Source organism: Rattus rattus, chromosome 8 (assembly GCF_011064425.1).
Source record: "Rattus rattus isolate New Zealand chromosome 8, Rrattus_CSIRO_v1, whole genome shotgun sequence".
Taxonomy (NCBI): Eukaryota; Metazoa; Chordata; class Mammalia; order Rodentia; family Muridae; genus Rattus; species Rattus rattus.
This window is the reverse complement of record NC_046161.1, coordinates 19,089,024-19,104,066: the sequence shown is the minus strand read 5'-3', so window position 1 is coordinate 19,104,066 and position 15,043 is coordinate 19,089,024. Positions and strand designations below refer to the sequence as shown.

General features: G+C 45.4%; 1 protein-coding gene across 1 annotated transcript in view; it reads right to left on the bottom strand.

Moving 5' to 3' along the window:
- Positions 1-354: 354 nt before the first annotated feature.
- The window catches only part of Bbs9 (Bardet-Biedl syndrome 9), a 405,125-nt gene continuing 390,436 nt past the window's right edge, over positions 355-15,043 (bottom strand). The window contains 2 exon segments of the mRNA XM_032909494.1: positions 355-766; positions 941-1,048. Coding sequence (XP_032765385.1) covers positions 735-766; positions 941-1,048 — 140 coding nt within the window. The 3' untranslated portion in view covers positions 355-734.

Sequence of the window (15,043 nt, the reverse complement as noted above, 5' to 3'; positions counted from 1 at the left end):
TTATCTATAATTCCTTATGTATAAATGTCTATTTCAACAATAATAAAGTGTGGATTCCTTTATTACCTGGACGTGTAAAAGGCATCACTCTGAGGGTGACTGCAAGAGGATGTTCACATACCAGCTTTCTTATGTACCAGCTTCCTTATGTACACTTAGTGTGTTCCTTCCCGCTAGGAATCACCCTCTTCTATGTCAGCTCAATAGAGCAAATGCGATGACGGTTCCCGAGTACTTCTCTTCCTTATTAAATAACCACATCCAAGTCTCACTGCAGAGAAGCAAACTTTTCAGTTCCTCTTTAAAAATAGAGAGAAATCATATGCACAACCCTTGTTATAAATTCAGTCCAAGTTATTGTTTGACAATAAGATGCTTTATTAAACTTGATACAGTTACTACATAAGAATCTTGTGAAAAAATGGGCTATGAAATTATTTTACATTGGGATCCCTGTATTATAAAGTCTGTCTCCAAACTTTGTCACCTTGCTAAATCCTGACTATAAGCGCATGTGACTAAAGGCAGCAGTCGTTTTCCTGGGAAGAAAAGACAAATCTCGTCTTTCAGCTGACCTGTCTGTGACATCCCAAGCCCTCCTAGCAACCAACAGCCCTGACTCCATCTTCACGCAGTCGCCTCCAGGGGTGAGCTTGGCACAGTACCGGGATGGGAGCACAGTGTCCACACAGGGTCAGCCTCAGAAAGGGCCTCTTCCTCCCGACTAGTTAGCACTACTCCAGAACTCCTTGGAGGGCTGAGACTTCTGGGAAGGAGAAACAGAGAGGGGAAGGAGAAACAGGTTTGAATATTGACAGAAATGGAGAGATGGCCCAAGCGCCCTTACCAAGACCTAGATGTTAGAAAACGAGTCATTTTGCAAAATGCTCTCCAACATGGCAGAAGGGGACCAGGGTCACTGTTTCTGGCATTCCCTTACCAGGCACGGGGGGCTCGGCGATGAGGTGCTTGTGGTTGGTAAACAGCTCTGTGGAGTCATCTAGCGATCTTTCCTCTAGGTCTGACTCTGGGATTGGAGTACAGCCACCTAAACGAAAAATGCAAAAGGAGTTTAAGCAGCGGCTAAGGAAACCTGCCTTCCCACACAGTGACCATGGCTTAGAAGTACACTGAGCAGTGACAATATGTGATGTGACAGCGATCTTCGAGAGTGAACCAGAAACGTTCTCATAAATGTTTTGTTATGGTGAGAGTCCTGGGGGATGTATTATTGACACTGAAGACATCGTCTCAGGATTCGAACTTGGTGGCAGCGACAACAACATTGGTTTTCAGATTTCCGGAAAGTCAGACACTCTCCTGGTCACACTAGTTTGGTCAGAAAGAACAAAATCTACATCAAATACAATACCCATAGCATAGCAACCTCTCAGCAGAAATTCTCTTCCCTGCAGACTATCGGAAACAATGAAACAGACAGAGTACACACCAGAGGAGAAAGAACACCCTCTCCTGTGCGGAGGAAGGCGACCGGGTTTCTATGGCCGTGCCCCCGGTGGGGCTTCTCTGGACTTCATTCTCTCCCTGAGTCCCACGCCTTCTAGGACAGACACCCTCACTTCATAATGCAACAGAAAAGCCATGAAACACCTTGTGGGACACATTTCAATACGAGTGATTTGGGGATGAGCTGTTTTTCAAAGCCTGGATAGTATATACCACTTCACCATATCCATCAAAATCTTGTACGGGAAACTCAAAATCGTTTGTGAGTTTCCTGACACCATCAGCAACGTGGTCCATTTTGCTACTGCTTCCTGGAAGTGGACTAGCGCAAGTTTACCGTACATATTTTTCCGAAGCCTTTCTTCTCCTTAATGAAGTGTGATTTTGAGTCCTTTCACATACTGAGTCCAAAGCCTCGATGCTTAACTTTGGTTTTATGTGTGAAAAGTTTTATGAAGCTCATGACATTTTGAGAAGACAGAGTGAACAGCTGCCTTCACATCACTTTAGAAAACAGGGCAGAGGCAAAATCCAGCTCTGAGGGAAAAGGCACCTCGCCACCCACACCCCTGCATCCGCACTGAGGGAAACAGGAGAGAAAGGAGTTTCCAAGTTGACAAAATGAGAGGTTCTCTGGGAACCCTGGGATTTCCCGTCAGTAGGTGGGGCTGAACTGGCCCAGCTCTGCAAACAGCAAGGCCCCGCCTGTGAGGAGAACTAGGCTGGGTGTTTAGTCTCTTTCCAAGCTCAGTAATGATTGGAGCCATTTTTACTACACATTAGTACTACATACTAGCTTACAGCTCCCTGTGCATTACCTGGTAATCCTTGCACATCATACCAGAAGTAGATATTATTCTCAGTTTAAAGAAGGGAAAACGTAGATCTCTTGAGATTCAGTAAATTGCCAAGGTCACACGTGTCTGCACTGGTTGGCTTTTTGAAGAAACCCATGGGATAGCCTTTCTTCCTTGTTTACACCCATTAACTTAGGTGAGAAAGCATGGCGAGTGACGGTTCTGATGAGGGACTGGGACACTGGTAAGACCGGTGTCTGGGAGGAGCAGGCACGCCGGTTACACCTACTCCCCATTGAAGGACCACTGTCCCCACAGAGAAACGCCAAGTCCAGTCTCCACTATAGACTCACGAATCAGTGACTTCTCCATCCCCAGGACAGACAAAGACAGAAGAAAGAGGGACGAGGAATGATACACAAACAAGCAAACTGCAGGAGTATGGCAGAGCCATGCCTCCAGTAGGTGGGAAACCACCATACGTGCTGTGTGCATGAGAGACACAAGTTTCCATGGGAGAGTCACTGCCCCCTTGGCTTCTGGCTCACTCACTATGGGGCAAGGCTGCAGTTGAAGACTTAGGTGTCCTAGCTTAGTATGCCTATTTGTTACATGGACACAAAAGGGAAAGTCCATGGCTATAGATGAACAGCCAACCTCACCTCTGTGCCCAATGCCCTGCCCTCCTGATGCTGAAATGGGCGGTGACTAAGTGTAGCTCCTCTCAATCCCTCAGAACGTCCCATTCTCTGACCAGACACATGCAGGGCCTGACCAGTCACCCGTTCTAACAATACAGGCCATTTGTACCTCCATGTAGCCAGACTTCCCAACCAAGTCCTGACCCTCCTTGCCTTGGGCCCTATTTGATTATAAAACTGAAACTGGAAGTAGTTATAGAAATCAAGAAATCAAGTTATAGAAATCAAGTCTTCAAAACTTTGAAGTCAGGATGGCCACTCTTCTGTGAGAATGAGGGACTCCTGTCTGGCTGCTAAAGGAACGGTAATCACCCTGGTAAGCAATTGCTCATCCTTGGTTAACAGAGGTGTGCATGCAGAGGTCAAGACGGAGACCCATCTTCTGGGGCATGGAAACAACTATAGTGATACGGACTCCACGTGGGGCTGCTGATCCTGCAGACCAGGTAACTTGCAAAAGGAAAATGGCAGGCTCAGAGAAGCTAATAGGCCAAGGAAGGTAAACACGGAAAGTCAGACACCCTCCTGGTCTCACTGGTCTAAGCGAGGCCAGCTTCCCATATCACCAGCACCAGAAAGAACACCTAGGATCTGGTTAAAAAGTCAGAATCCTAAGACCAAATCCCATACAAATTCAAACCCAATCTGCAAAAGACAGATGAGTCTATTTGGTGAGAATTTTGCTAGGAGATTCTCTCTCTCTCTCTCTCTCTCTCTCTCTGTGTGTGTGTGTGTGTGTGTGTGTGTGTGTGTTAAGATATTAAAAGTAATCAATAAAAAGAGAAAATTAAGACATAAAACTTTCAAACTAACAGACCCTCTGAAGCTCGTCCATGGAGTGAAGCCTGGGTCCCATGGATGCCAACTGACATAGCCTTGGCTTAGAGCCCACCTACAAGAGGAGAAAGGGTAGAAACCCACAGCTGGCTGGAGTCAACCAGACACAAACAGCCTGTGTGACAGGAGCCAACAAACCGGTAGGTTCAGGAGGAATGGGGATTCCTGACCCAAGACCTGGCAAGGAATCCAGAGGGCTTGGAGCTCCCCAGTCCTGTGGACTTACTGCGCACTGGGTACCCGTGCAGTGCTAATTCATTCTGTCAAACAACCGAACTGAGAAGAGCTCCTTCTCACACCGCTGATGCTGACTGCATCCATCAGTAGTAATCTGCCCAATTCTGATGTTTCTCTCACCATCTCTTTTTCAAGGTTTCCTCAGGCCATTTTCTCCACCCCTAAACCCTAGGCCATTTTTTTACTTTCTTAACTCCAGGAAATTTGGAATAGGGTTGAACCATAAGAAACTTAGAAATAAAGACATCAGCTCATGATGGTACAAAAATCAATGAGTATTCAGTAGAAACTGTATATAATTTTTAGAGTTACAAACCTAGTTATTTTATATGTGTGGTGGGGTGCAGTGTGTGTGCCAGGACAAGCAACATGTGGAGGTCAGAGGACAAGTCACATGACTTGGTCTTCTCCATCCAACATGCGGGCCCCAAGGGTTGAATCCATGTTGTCAGGCTTGGTGACAAGAGCCTTTACTTGTTCTCTGTCCGGATTGGGGACATAGAGCATCATCCTGTCTTGACGCCTGGTGGTAGCATCGAGCTTCAGAGCCCAGGCAACCATCCCATCCCGAGAGAAAAAACGTCAGAGACAGTGCACCCTGTTGCTGAGCTTCGAGTCTTGGGAGGTTAAGTAGCTTAAATACCTACCCATTTATGTCACTTTCAGCTTTCACAGGCTAATCAAGAGGGGCCCCCATCATACATCATCTGTATTTTCCTTTTTGGCCTTGGTTTTCCCATACCCAGGCTCAATGAGGTGATGGATATGAGAGCCACACTGGGGCAAGGGTGGGACAAAGATCAAAGGAAAGGTAGGACTGTGACCAGCCCAAGGCCAAGTCCCAAGGCCTAGAGGACAGGACACCGGACACTGGAAGGCCTGAGCAACAGGAGTGCCAGCCTCTACCACAGAGTCCTGGAGTCCCTTACTTTTGAGTCCCGCATGTGTGCCTCTGAGGGGGACAGATGGAACAGGTGTGTACTAACAACAGGATTGGATTGCTATTTAAGAAATTGACATTTCTTGCATCCTGCCTTGACATTGCAGTGGGCTGTCAACCTTGTTGGAAAAATCTTAATTTACAAAGTGAAATTGAGAGATTATGTCATTTGCAAGGTCAGACAGAAAGTCTATACTGCCCGAAGCCCAGCTTGAGAATGTATCAGCATTTCTCAGAAAGACTTACTTTTCAAGTTTCCGATCCAATCCAATGCTTTTAAAAATGTTTTTTGTTGTGTTTTGTTATATTTCTGAGACAGAGTTTCTCTATGTAGTCCTCACTGTCCTGGAATTTGCTTTGTAGACCAGGCTAGCCTCAAACTCAAAGATTTGCCTCCCTCTGCCTCTGTCTCTCAAGTTCTGGAATTAAGCCACCACTCCTGGCTTAAACCAACACTTTTTCAAAAATGTAATTTAAAGTGTGTTAAAGGAATTACAAGAACATGAAAGGAAAAATAATGCCAGCTCTTATTTTTAAGAATTAGAGTCAGCATTTGCAAAGTCCCTTGTCAACTGCTACACATTTTCAACATCTTTTTTTTTCTCAGTTTTGGGCAATAGAAAGTCTGCAACCAGATGCTGTGTCTGGCCACCCTGAGCAGTGCCACCTACAAGACGTGGTCGATCGTAACTAACAGGATGCACAGAACTGGGGCATTAATAACAGTGCCAGAACATACCAGAATCTTACTTATCTTAGACCCCTGCAGCCAGTGACTCTTTGGCAAGAGCACAGGGTTCTCCCACATCACCCACTCATCCACACCCTCTTTGCACGCATCCCATTTCCAAGTTGCCACAGCATTCAGAAAATCTCTCCAGCAGTAATGCAGACATCCAGGTTTTGCCGCCATTGTGCCCTCCGCAGTGACGGGAGATCCACTTCCACTTTCTACTGAGATCTTTAACAAGATGGGCTCTCACTGAGGAGCTCTGGCACGGGAAGGCAGAAATCTGGATACATTTTCAGGAGAGAATAATGTTTTAAGTAGCTGTCACATCACGGAGTTCTATTACAACGAAACTATATTGCTTTGGAGAATTTCTGTGCCAGTCTGGAAACTTAAATATAGTAAATTTCAAAAGTGACACATGCACTTTGAGTCGTATGCAACCAGAATAGAGGAGTTATAAAGAAGGGTTCTAAGGTAGAAATCACACCGAGGGCCTTAGAAGAGTAAGGCTCTGAAGTACCCCGCCATTCACAGGGCCCTCTTCATTCTGTATGTGATCACCTACGCGTCTGTAAACTGGTGAGTCTCAAACACACGCATGGAAACACTCTTCGGCTCAGAAAATCAAGGAGAAAAATCTAGCAAAAAATCTCAACCAATTACCCCTGTATTTGCTGGGAGTTCAAGCGATTCTCAAATCTGCTTCCATATTCAAAGGCAAATTGTAAAATGGACAGACTTCCTTCTTACCATGAGGATGCCTGTTATCAACACCACAATTGCACTAGAAAAAATTTAAAAAAATTAAACGGCAAACAAATGAGCACATTTCTCTGCAGGGTAATGTCACACAGTTGACAATGGTTAGGGGTTATGTCAGAAGGTCAAGCAGAAACAAACGTGGCTGCTATCCAGAATACTGAAAACCAAAACCAGACTGCAAGGTGAGCAGTGTTATGGTGACTGTGGGGCGGCTGGCATGGGTGGGACCAGCAGACAGAGTCCTCTGTCTGCCCACGTTCATAATACAGAGCCTTCATCAAGGACAACTGTGTGCTTGTGCCTGTGTGCTTGTGTGTGCATGTGTGTGTGTGTGTGTGTACATGTGTGTGTGCGTGTGTGTATGTGCATAGGCATGTGTGTGTACATGTGTCTGCAAACCCCAGTATTTATAAACAGAGATAGTTACTGGTAACAGGCAATATAATCATCATGAAGGCTGACTGTGTGTGTGTGTGTGTGTGTGTGTGTGTGTGTGTGTGTGTGCCTGTGTGTGTGTGTGTGTGCATGTGTGTGTGTGTGTGTGCATGCATGTGTGTACATGTGTCTGCATTCCTCAATATTTATAAACAGAGATACTGGTAACAGGCAATATAATCATCGCGAAGGCCAGTTTTAAGCAACAGATGTGAAATGAGCAGACACGGAGCTTGTTGATTTAAACAGTAGCGCGGCCATACTGTACTTATGTCTGGTGATTTATTTTCACGTCAGCTAGAACAGCAAAATAATAGAACTAAGAGCCAAGATAAAATACCTAGGAGGGGGCTCGAGAGGTGGGTTTCACGTAGACCGACAAGGCCTGGAGCTAAGACACCGCTCACACTGCAAACCTTTGCCTCCCAGGCGGCTCTCCCAACTCATGCCCTACCTGCCACCTCCATGTCCCCCCTCATCCATCTCCTCCAAACATCTGATCACGCCCCAGGAGAATCCCGGTGGCCCCACTAGCCTGCCTCATGTTTCACTTTGGACTCAGCCTAAACCAGGAGCTTGGCCAGACGGTAAATACTGTTCGGGATCTACAGACCATTTGGTCTCTACTGCTACTGTTGTGACAAAGGACACGTGTACACGTGAACGTGTGTTGGCTAGGTCCCAGCAGAGATTCATTTACTAAGGCAGGTATTGGCCCAGGCTTGGCCCACAGGCAATTGTTTGCCATTCCCGACCTAACAAGACTAATAGAATGGCACACCGTCCTTCCCAGGCTTGCTCCCTACAGGCACTTATCAGCCAGATAGATAGATGCCTTACCTCAGAGCATTGCCTCCAACAGACAGTTACCACCACCATCAGACAGTTACCACCACCATCAGACAGTTACCACCACCATCAGACAGTTACCACCACCAACAGTTACCACCACAACATCAGACAGTTACCACCACCAGACAGTTACCACCACCATCAGACAGTTACCACCACCAACAGACAGTTACCACCACCAACAGACAGTTACCACCACCAACAGACAGTTACCACCACCATCAGACAGTTACCACCACCAACAGACAGTTACCACCACCAACAGACAGTTACCACCACCAACAGACAGTTACCACCACCATCAGACAGTTACCACCAACAACAGATAGTTACCACCGTAGTTTCCAATAGTTACTGCCATTGTTCTACCACAAAACCATGCTGTTGTATATACAGCCCCAACTTCTCTCCTAATAGACTTTGCTGTTTGCAATCATTTTAGCTATATAGATTCAATCACAATGGTTGTACAGAGCTCCCATACATCCTTTGTAATCTACCCGCGTCTCTCATCAGTGTGGTGTGGTCTCACGGTAATGAGGTAGTGCTGGTGTGTTCCCACTGACAAAAGTCCGTGCTTTAAGAGTTCCTCCAGTTCTATATAATGTCCAAAATACCAGTGACATTGGTGGCTCTGTCTTCTTGGCTCTCCTTAGCTGCAACAGCTTTCCCGTTTTGATGGCCTTGATGGGTTTGAGGTCTATTGACCTATACTGCTGTGTGGTAATCCAGGCAACTGGCTTCTCCATTGAATTCACACTCAGCCTACTGTCTGTCTTCCTCCACTGTCCGCCTACTCCTAACACTTGATTCTACCTCTAGCCTATCTGCCTTCCTTCTGGTGTCTGTAGTGTTTTCCTTACGGTGAGACTGTGGAAATACTAAGGGCAAGTTCTTTCGTAAACTCGCTACATTAACATGGCTGCTGGGTGTTTCATCTGCTTTCGAAGGTGAAACTGGGTAGGTAGTGAAGTGAGAGGCCACAGAGGGGAAGGAGGCAAAGCCCAGGGCAGGAGGTGCAGTATGGAGGTCTACATCTTAAGAGTGGACTCAGCAGGACCTGGGACAGGCACTGATCACAGAAGACTGGTGGCACCCCTGGGCCAGGCACCCCAGCGCTGTCTTTAGCACAGCATTTTCCTTAGCTCTACTTTCTTAAATAATAATAATAATTTTCTTGGTATACATTTGTGGAGTCAAAGAACTTTGGTTTTTAGTTCTAGCAACTTCACTTAGGAGACCCCAAGAGAGAAGCTCAGGGAGGATAGCAGTGTCATCAGGGCTTTCAAAGGGACACCTCTTCCAGGACTGGATCAGCCTTTATGCATCCATTCTAACAATGAGAAAAGTGGGGGGCTGCCAGCTTCTTCCTGGGTGTATTTAAAGATGTCTGAATTGGAGTGCAAGGGGAGCATCATTTCTTCTTTCTTCTTCATGCATTTAAAAAAAAATCAAATGGGCAGATAATCACCACAAATCCCACGTGGTTATGGGCCCCTTTCTCTGCACGACAACCAGAGTCCAGTTTTCACAGCCTGAACTGCCACTAAGAGGTAAAACAGAAGAAAGCTTGAAAATATATTTCAGGGTCACTTTTCTTTTGATTAAGATATACTTGATTAAGAAAGTTTGGGTCCGTTTTTTGATGTTAACATTCAAACTTTATAGTTTTATAATTCATGGGGGTGGGGAATCAAGAACCACACTCTTAAATAGGAAGTGTGTCCTGCAGGGACTCTCTCTGAGGACATTCACTTTAAAACCTGATTCCTCTTTCCTCTCCTTTCCCTCTCCATCTTGCTCTTCCTTTTCTACATGTTCACACCTTTCTACATGTTCACACCTTTCTACATGTTCACACCTTTCTACATGTTCACACCTTTCTACATGTTCACACCTTTCTACATGTTCACACCTTTCTACATGTTCACACCTTTCTACATGTTCACACATTTCTACATGTTCATACATGGGCGCTCATATTCTGCAGTGACCCCCATCCATGGTTTCACGCTCAATTGTTTTAGTCAAACATGATAGACCACAGCCTAAAGATAGTAGATGAAAATTTTCAAATAAAAGCATTTCAGTTGTGCCCAGGTATGGAGAGCATAGCAGAATCCTGCAGTACCCAGATCTCACCCACCTCTTCAGCGCAGTGTGTGACTGTCCCTGTGTCCAGTGTATTCTGGTGGCCGCCATGTTGGTTTCTGCTGACCTGTCAGCCCCTAGGGACTCATCTTCCTTAGAAGACCGACCACGGCATTATGTAATGCTTTTGGCTCATGCCACACTAACTATGCTTGGTGAGGACCCCAAGCTCAAGCAGAGTGGCTCTGTCACTTGGATATGACAAGCAGAGGCTGCAAAGGACTTCCCAGAAGTGGAGGGGGACGGTAACTTTGACTTAAAGAAAAAGGGGAACATACAGAGAACAAATGTCGCAATCGTGAACTTGTCAGGAAAAACCCAAGACTGTAACCAAGTTTTCATCTGATCGCACCCATGCCCACGGCTCCGTGAGCTCCGTGAGCTCCGTGAGCTCGGCACTGCACATCTTCACAGCCGCTGCAGATCTCGGGACGGGGCGACAGCTGCTCAGACAAAGACTTTGCTGATAATCCTCTCTGTGATCATTTTACTAGTTATATTAAAACAAATATAATTTTTCTAGGCAGAGGGAAAAGTATGTATGAATGTATCCTGCTTTAAGCTTGAAGAGCAGCTTAGCTTGAGTATTTAGAAATATTTTAGCAAAATAGGAGAATGGGAGACAGAGTAGTAAGGGGAGAGGAGGACAGAGGATAGGTAGGGAGACAAGGAAAGGAAAATCAGCCAGGGATTTCATTTTTCACAGTATATACGTCTACGTAAAACAACCAAGGTGACTTTCTGAAGGGGTGGATGACAAAATATTAAAACATTAAAATAGATGAAGGTTAGAAGGTTTAAGCCAGAAGAGAGAGCCGGTAGAAAGAAGTGTGGATGTAACAGTGGTGGGAGGCTCTGGAGAGAAAGTGAGAGGAGCTCTGACGCACTCCTACGACCTCCTCCTCCAGCCCCTACTGCACACCGCTGGGCCCAGTCTGTCCCCAACTGGGACTCAGCACTGCGTAAAAGAGCACAGCATGACTCGTAACACTGATTATTGGAATGTTTCTGGCCCATGAACACATGTATGCATGCATGCATGTGCACATGAGCATGTATGTTCTTGTTCTGTCCCCAGGCCAATTGGGAAAGCAACTACTGTGTGAATTTGGGTTTTCAAAGGTGTTCACTGAAGCTGCATTCCAGAAAGCCTCACATCCAGGAGCAGGTTAATGAGGATAATAGGCACAGATGTGTCAAAGCTTGCCTTAGAGACGGTGTCCTGGGCGTGTAGTTATTCTCCTTCATGGGTTCCCGCCACACGTGGGTACGCAGGCTACTATCATCTAACATGGTTCCTACTCTTTTTGGTTTTTTATTTTTGAGATAGGATCGCACTATGTTGCCCAGGCTAGCCTTGAACCCTTGATGCCTCAATCTTCTAGGTGCTAGGGTTGCAGGCATGTGCCACCATATCCAGACCAATAATACTGTTGCTGGAGGACACACACCAATCTCTCACCTCCATTCTCACTTTACCCACTACTGTGTGTAATGTGGAAACATTAACTTGGCGCCATTATACGGCTTTAAAACTCAGCAAGGCAGAAAGGAAATGCCCTTCGGTACAGTTTTGGGTCTGCGATTCAGTGCCATATTTCTACTTCTCTGTTCCCTGTGAATTCCTTCTACAACTCTGCTTTCTTCGTGTCACTGGAGAAACCACACGTATTGGAAATAGCCCAGCCTAAGCTATGGGGAAAATAATCGTTAGCCATCGAGAGGCACGTGAAGGTCACTGGTGAGCGTGCCCCTTATAAAGCCCTGTGGAATGCGTGCAGCTCCATTCTGTTGCTTAGTAACCAACTTTGATCCCCCCACACAGTGAGAACTTAAAACGCATTCAAGACTATGCATGCACCCAATGCTTAAAAATATTTCCATTTCACACCTCACAGCGGAGACCAAGCGTGTGAATAAAAGGGAGCCTACTATATTTTAAGAGGTCTAGCATGTGTCTCAACAAGTTTTAAAACCCCCATAAAGGCTGAACACTCAGTCCCTCAGGGTATATGGGCTCCAGTCAGAGAGTCTGGATTTAAGAGAGCAGGGTGCTCCTGGCATTAAGATATTCCACAACTTTAATAACATTGGGTGTCCAAGTGTTGTAGCTGGACCACAGGTTAGAACGCAGGCCTACTTGGTGGACAGCACTGAGGAACTGCAGGAACACAGATATTTCCATCCATTGATTGTGTAAACAGAGTGTACAAAGGAGAAAAAAAGAGAAGTCTTACTTACAAAAAAAAAACCCAAGCACAGTCCATAAATCCTACAGACTGGAAGGGATCCAGGCTAAGAATTTCTCCAGATGTCAGTCTGTAAACAGGGTTTCATAAAGCCAGTTCCCCAATTAATGGCTGGCAAAATTATCTCTACCCTGGACTGGTCCACCGTGGCACCCTGCTGTGTGTAGAAGCATGGCTGACCAGTTGTATAGATTGTTAATGAGTTCAGAAACAGGAGCTCGGGGGAAGGATGCAGGGATCCGCACATCTGATGCAGCAGGAAGGTCCCGTAAACTCATGGCGTGGGGACCAAGAGTTCTGCTGCTCGGAGGAAAGGAGGGCTCTCACATTTGGGTGCATTACATCTGTTTTTCTAACACATTAAGTTCTTAACCTGCAGCACCCGGAGAGAAACACGCCCAGTAAGAACATAAACATGGAAACTTTGAAAGAGCTGCTCGGTATTTTGTTAACATCCCCAATCACAATGTTTTCACACATGTTAGGGAGGCCATTAGAGCATCCAGATGGGTCACTGAAGGATTGCCCAGTCACTGTGGAGCGGTGGGGGAGGGGAGAAAGCCAATATCCACTTCCTTCGTCACCTGATCAACGTGTGGAGCCCTCTGCCAGGCCACGTGAGACTGGTTGTGTCTCTACTACATCTTTCTATACTAATAAGCAAAGTGTCTTCTGGTTCAAAATGAAAGCACTTGCGATAGACATTTTATTTTTTCAAATGCTAAGGAAATTCAATGTACAATTGGAAAAAGGCATAACTAAGACATTTCCATTTAAAATATTTTCCTACACTCTTCAGAGACCAGCACTCTCACAGTACACACACACACACACACACACACACACACACACACACACACACACACACCAGCGGAACATGGCTGCGTTTGAGGAGGAGAGGGAGTCAGTAGTTCTGCAATAGTCATTTCTGAGAACCGGAAGAGCGGAAGCATAGCTCTGCCATGGCTGGACACCTCACAGGAAGAGCTGTGCTCCTCATCGCTGCTCTTACATCAAGTGATCCTATCCAAGTTCATTCCACTATCCAATTAAAAGCCAGAATCTTGATCAGATTTTTTTTTAATAATGGCAGAGTCTAGGAGGTGATCATGAAATTAAGAGTTCAGATGGGCCACTAGCTTACAATCAGTTTAAGGGAAGAGAGACGAAATCTTGCTGAAGAGGGAACATTGCATCTTTCACACACAACAAGGAAACAGAATAAACAACCAGGACCCATTCCAAGGCAACTGTACTGCTTGGTGATCTGAATGCTTGTTAAACAACAGCATGTTTTGTAGAACAAGGAAATACACACAGAATAGAAAGCTGAACCACCAACTGGAACAAGCAACATTCTAAAAGAAGGCATGAAGGCCAGTGTGGCTAGGCCGTGAACCCCAGCCTTGCTTTCCTTATGCAGGAAAGCACACATGGATGTATGTATGTGCACAGCACACATATATGAATTAATGTACATATGTATGTTGTGTGTTGTATGTACACATGCACACACATACACACAAGTATGTATATATGTATTACACACACATGCATATATATACAAATATATATATGTACATATATGGAATATGTATCTTGGGCTGGCCTTGAACTCTTGATCCTCCAGCCTCAGCTTCCCAAGGACTGGGAAAAAAAGGCATGTGTAGCTTTTTTCATGCAGAAAATGTAGCACTTCCTTTCTGAGAGATGAGGGTTAAATTGAGGCTTGTAATGGATTTGTCGTAGTGCTCAGTACACCATAAGCCCACCAATAAATGTCAGCCATTATTTTCAGCATTAGCACCAGCTGATGTCAGTCATTTCCGTTCTAGCCAGCTGCACATTACACAGCAAGCCATGAGGCCGGCATGGATTAAATGTGACTTTCTAAGATCCACTTAGGCAAAATTGACAGGGTATATAGGCCGATGGTGGAATGCTTACAGCAGGACCTGGTAGCCAGTGGAAAAATTATCAACAAAGTATTAAAAATAAATCATATTCCTTTTAGGGGGAAAGTACTAATATGCTACTGTCAAACAACCGCTCTTTCTGACATCACAGCAGGAATTTTAAAAGGATGGCAGTGATGGTGGTGGTGATGATGATTATGGTGGTGGTGGTGGTGGTGATGATGGTGATGATGGTGGCTGTGATGGTGGCGGTCTATGGTGTGTCACTTACTACAGGGAAACACAAGCCCATAAGACACTGTGAAATAAACGGAGGCAGCGTTAAGACGGAAGACTGGAACGATGGTGAGTTCGCTTTCTCATGGGAAACTGAGCTGGCCAGCAGATGAACCTTGAGAGAGGAAGTGTGCTGACCCAGTGTTACTAAACATAGGAGGCAGCCAAGGAGCAGAGCAGTGCGTTTAAATGTATGCCTCGAAGGAAGCAAACACCAATTATTTTTATATGACTTTAATTCTCCCAGTGAATACTTTATGGGTGTTGGCAAGTCCTTCTGGAAAAGGAAGGGATTATTAATGAAGGATTTGGTGGCAACCACTTACCACTGCTCTGAGAAGTAACTCTTAACAAAGAGGCATTTAGTTTACACCTCATCTCCAAAAGACTTAGAAGCCTGAAGAATCTGTTTAAACATAGTAGAAGGTAGCATGGCCAGATATATGATCCCTGTCACGTGTGTTTCTATGGCGCATTTGATAAACAAATAAACTCCCACAGCCGGAAGCAATACACAGAGTGGCGGGGCTGAGCTCTTCTCCCTTTTGGGTAGACTGGGTGCTTAACAATTTTTTCATAATTGAACCTTTATTAAAACATCGATTCTCAACCGTCCTAGTGCTGGGACCCTTTAATACAGTTGCTCATCTTGTGGCGGCCCCAGTCACAGGATTATTTTTGTTGGTGGTC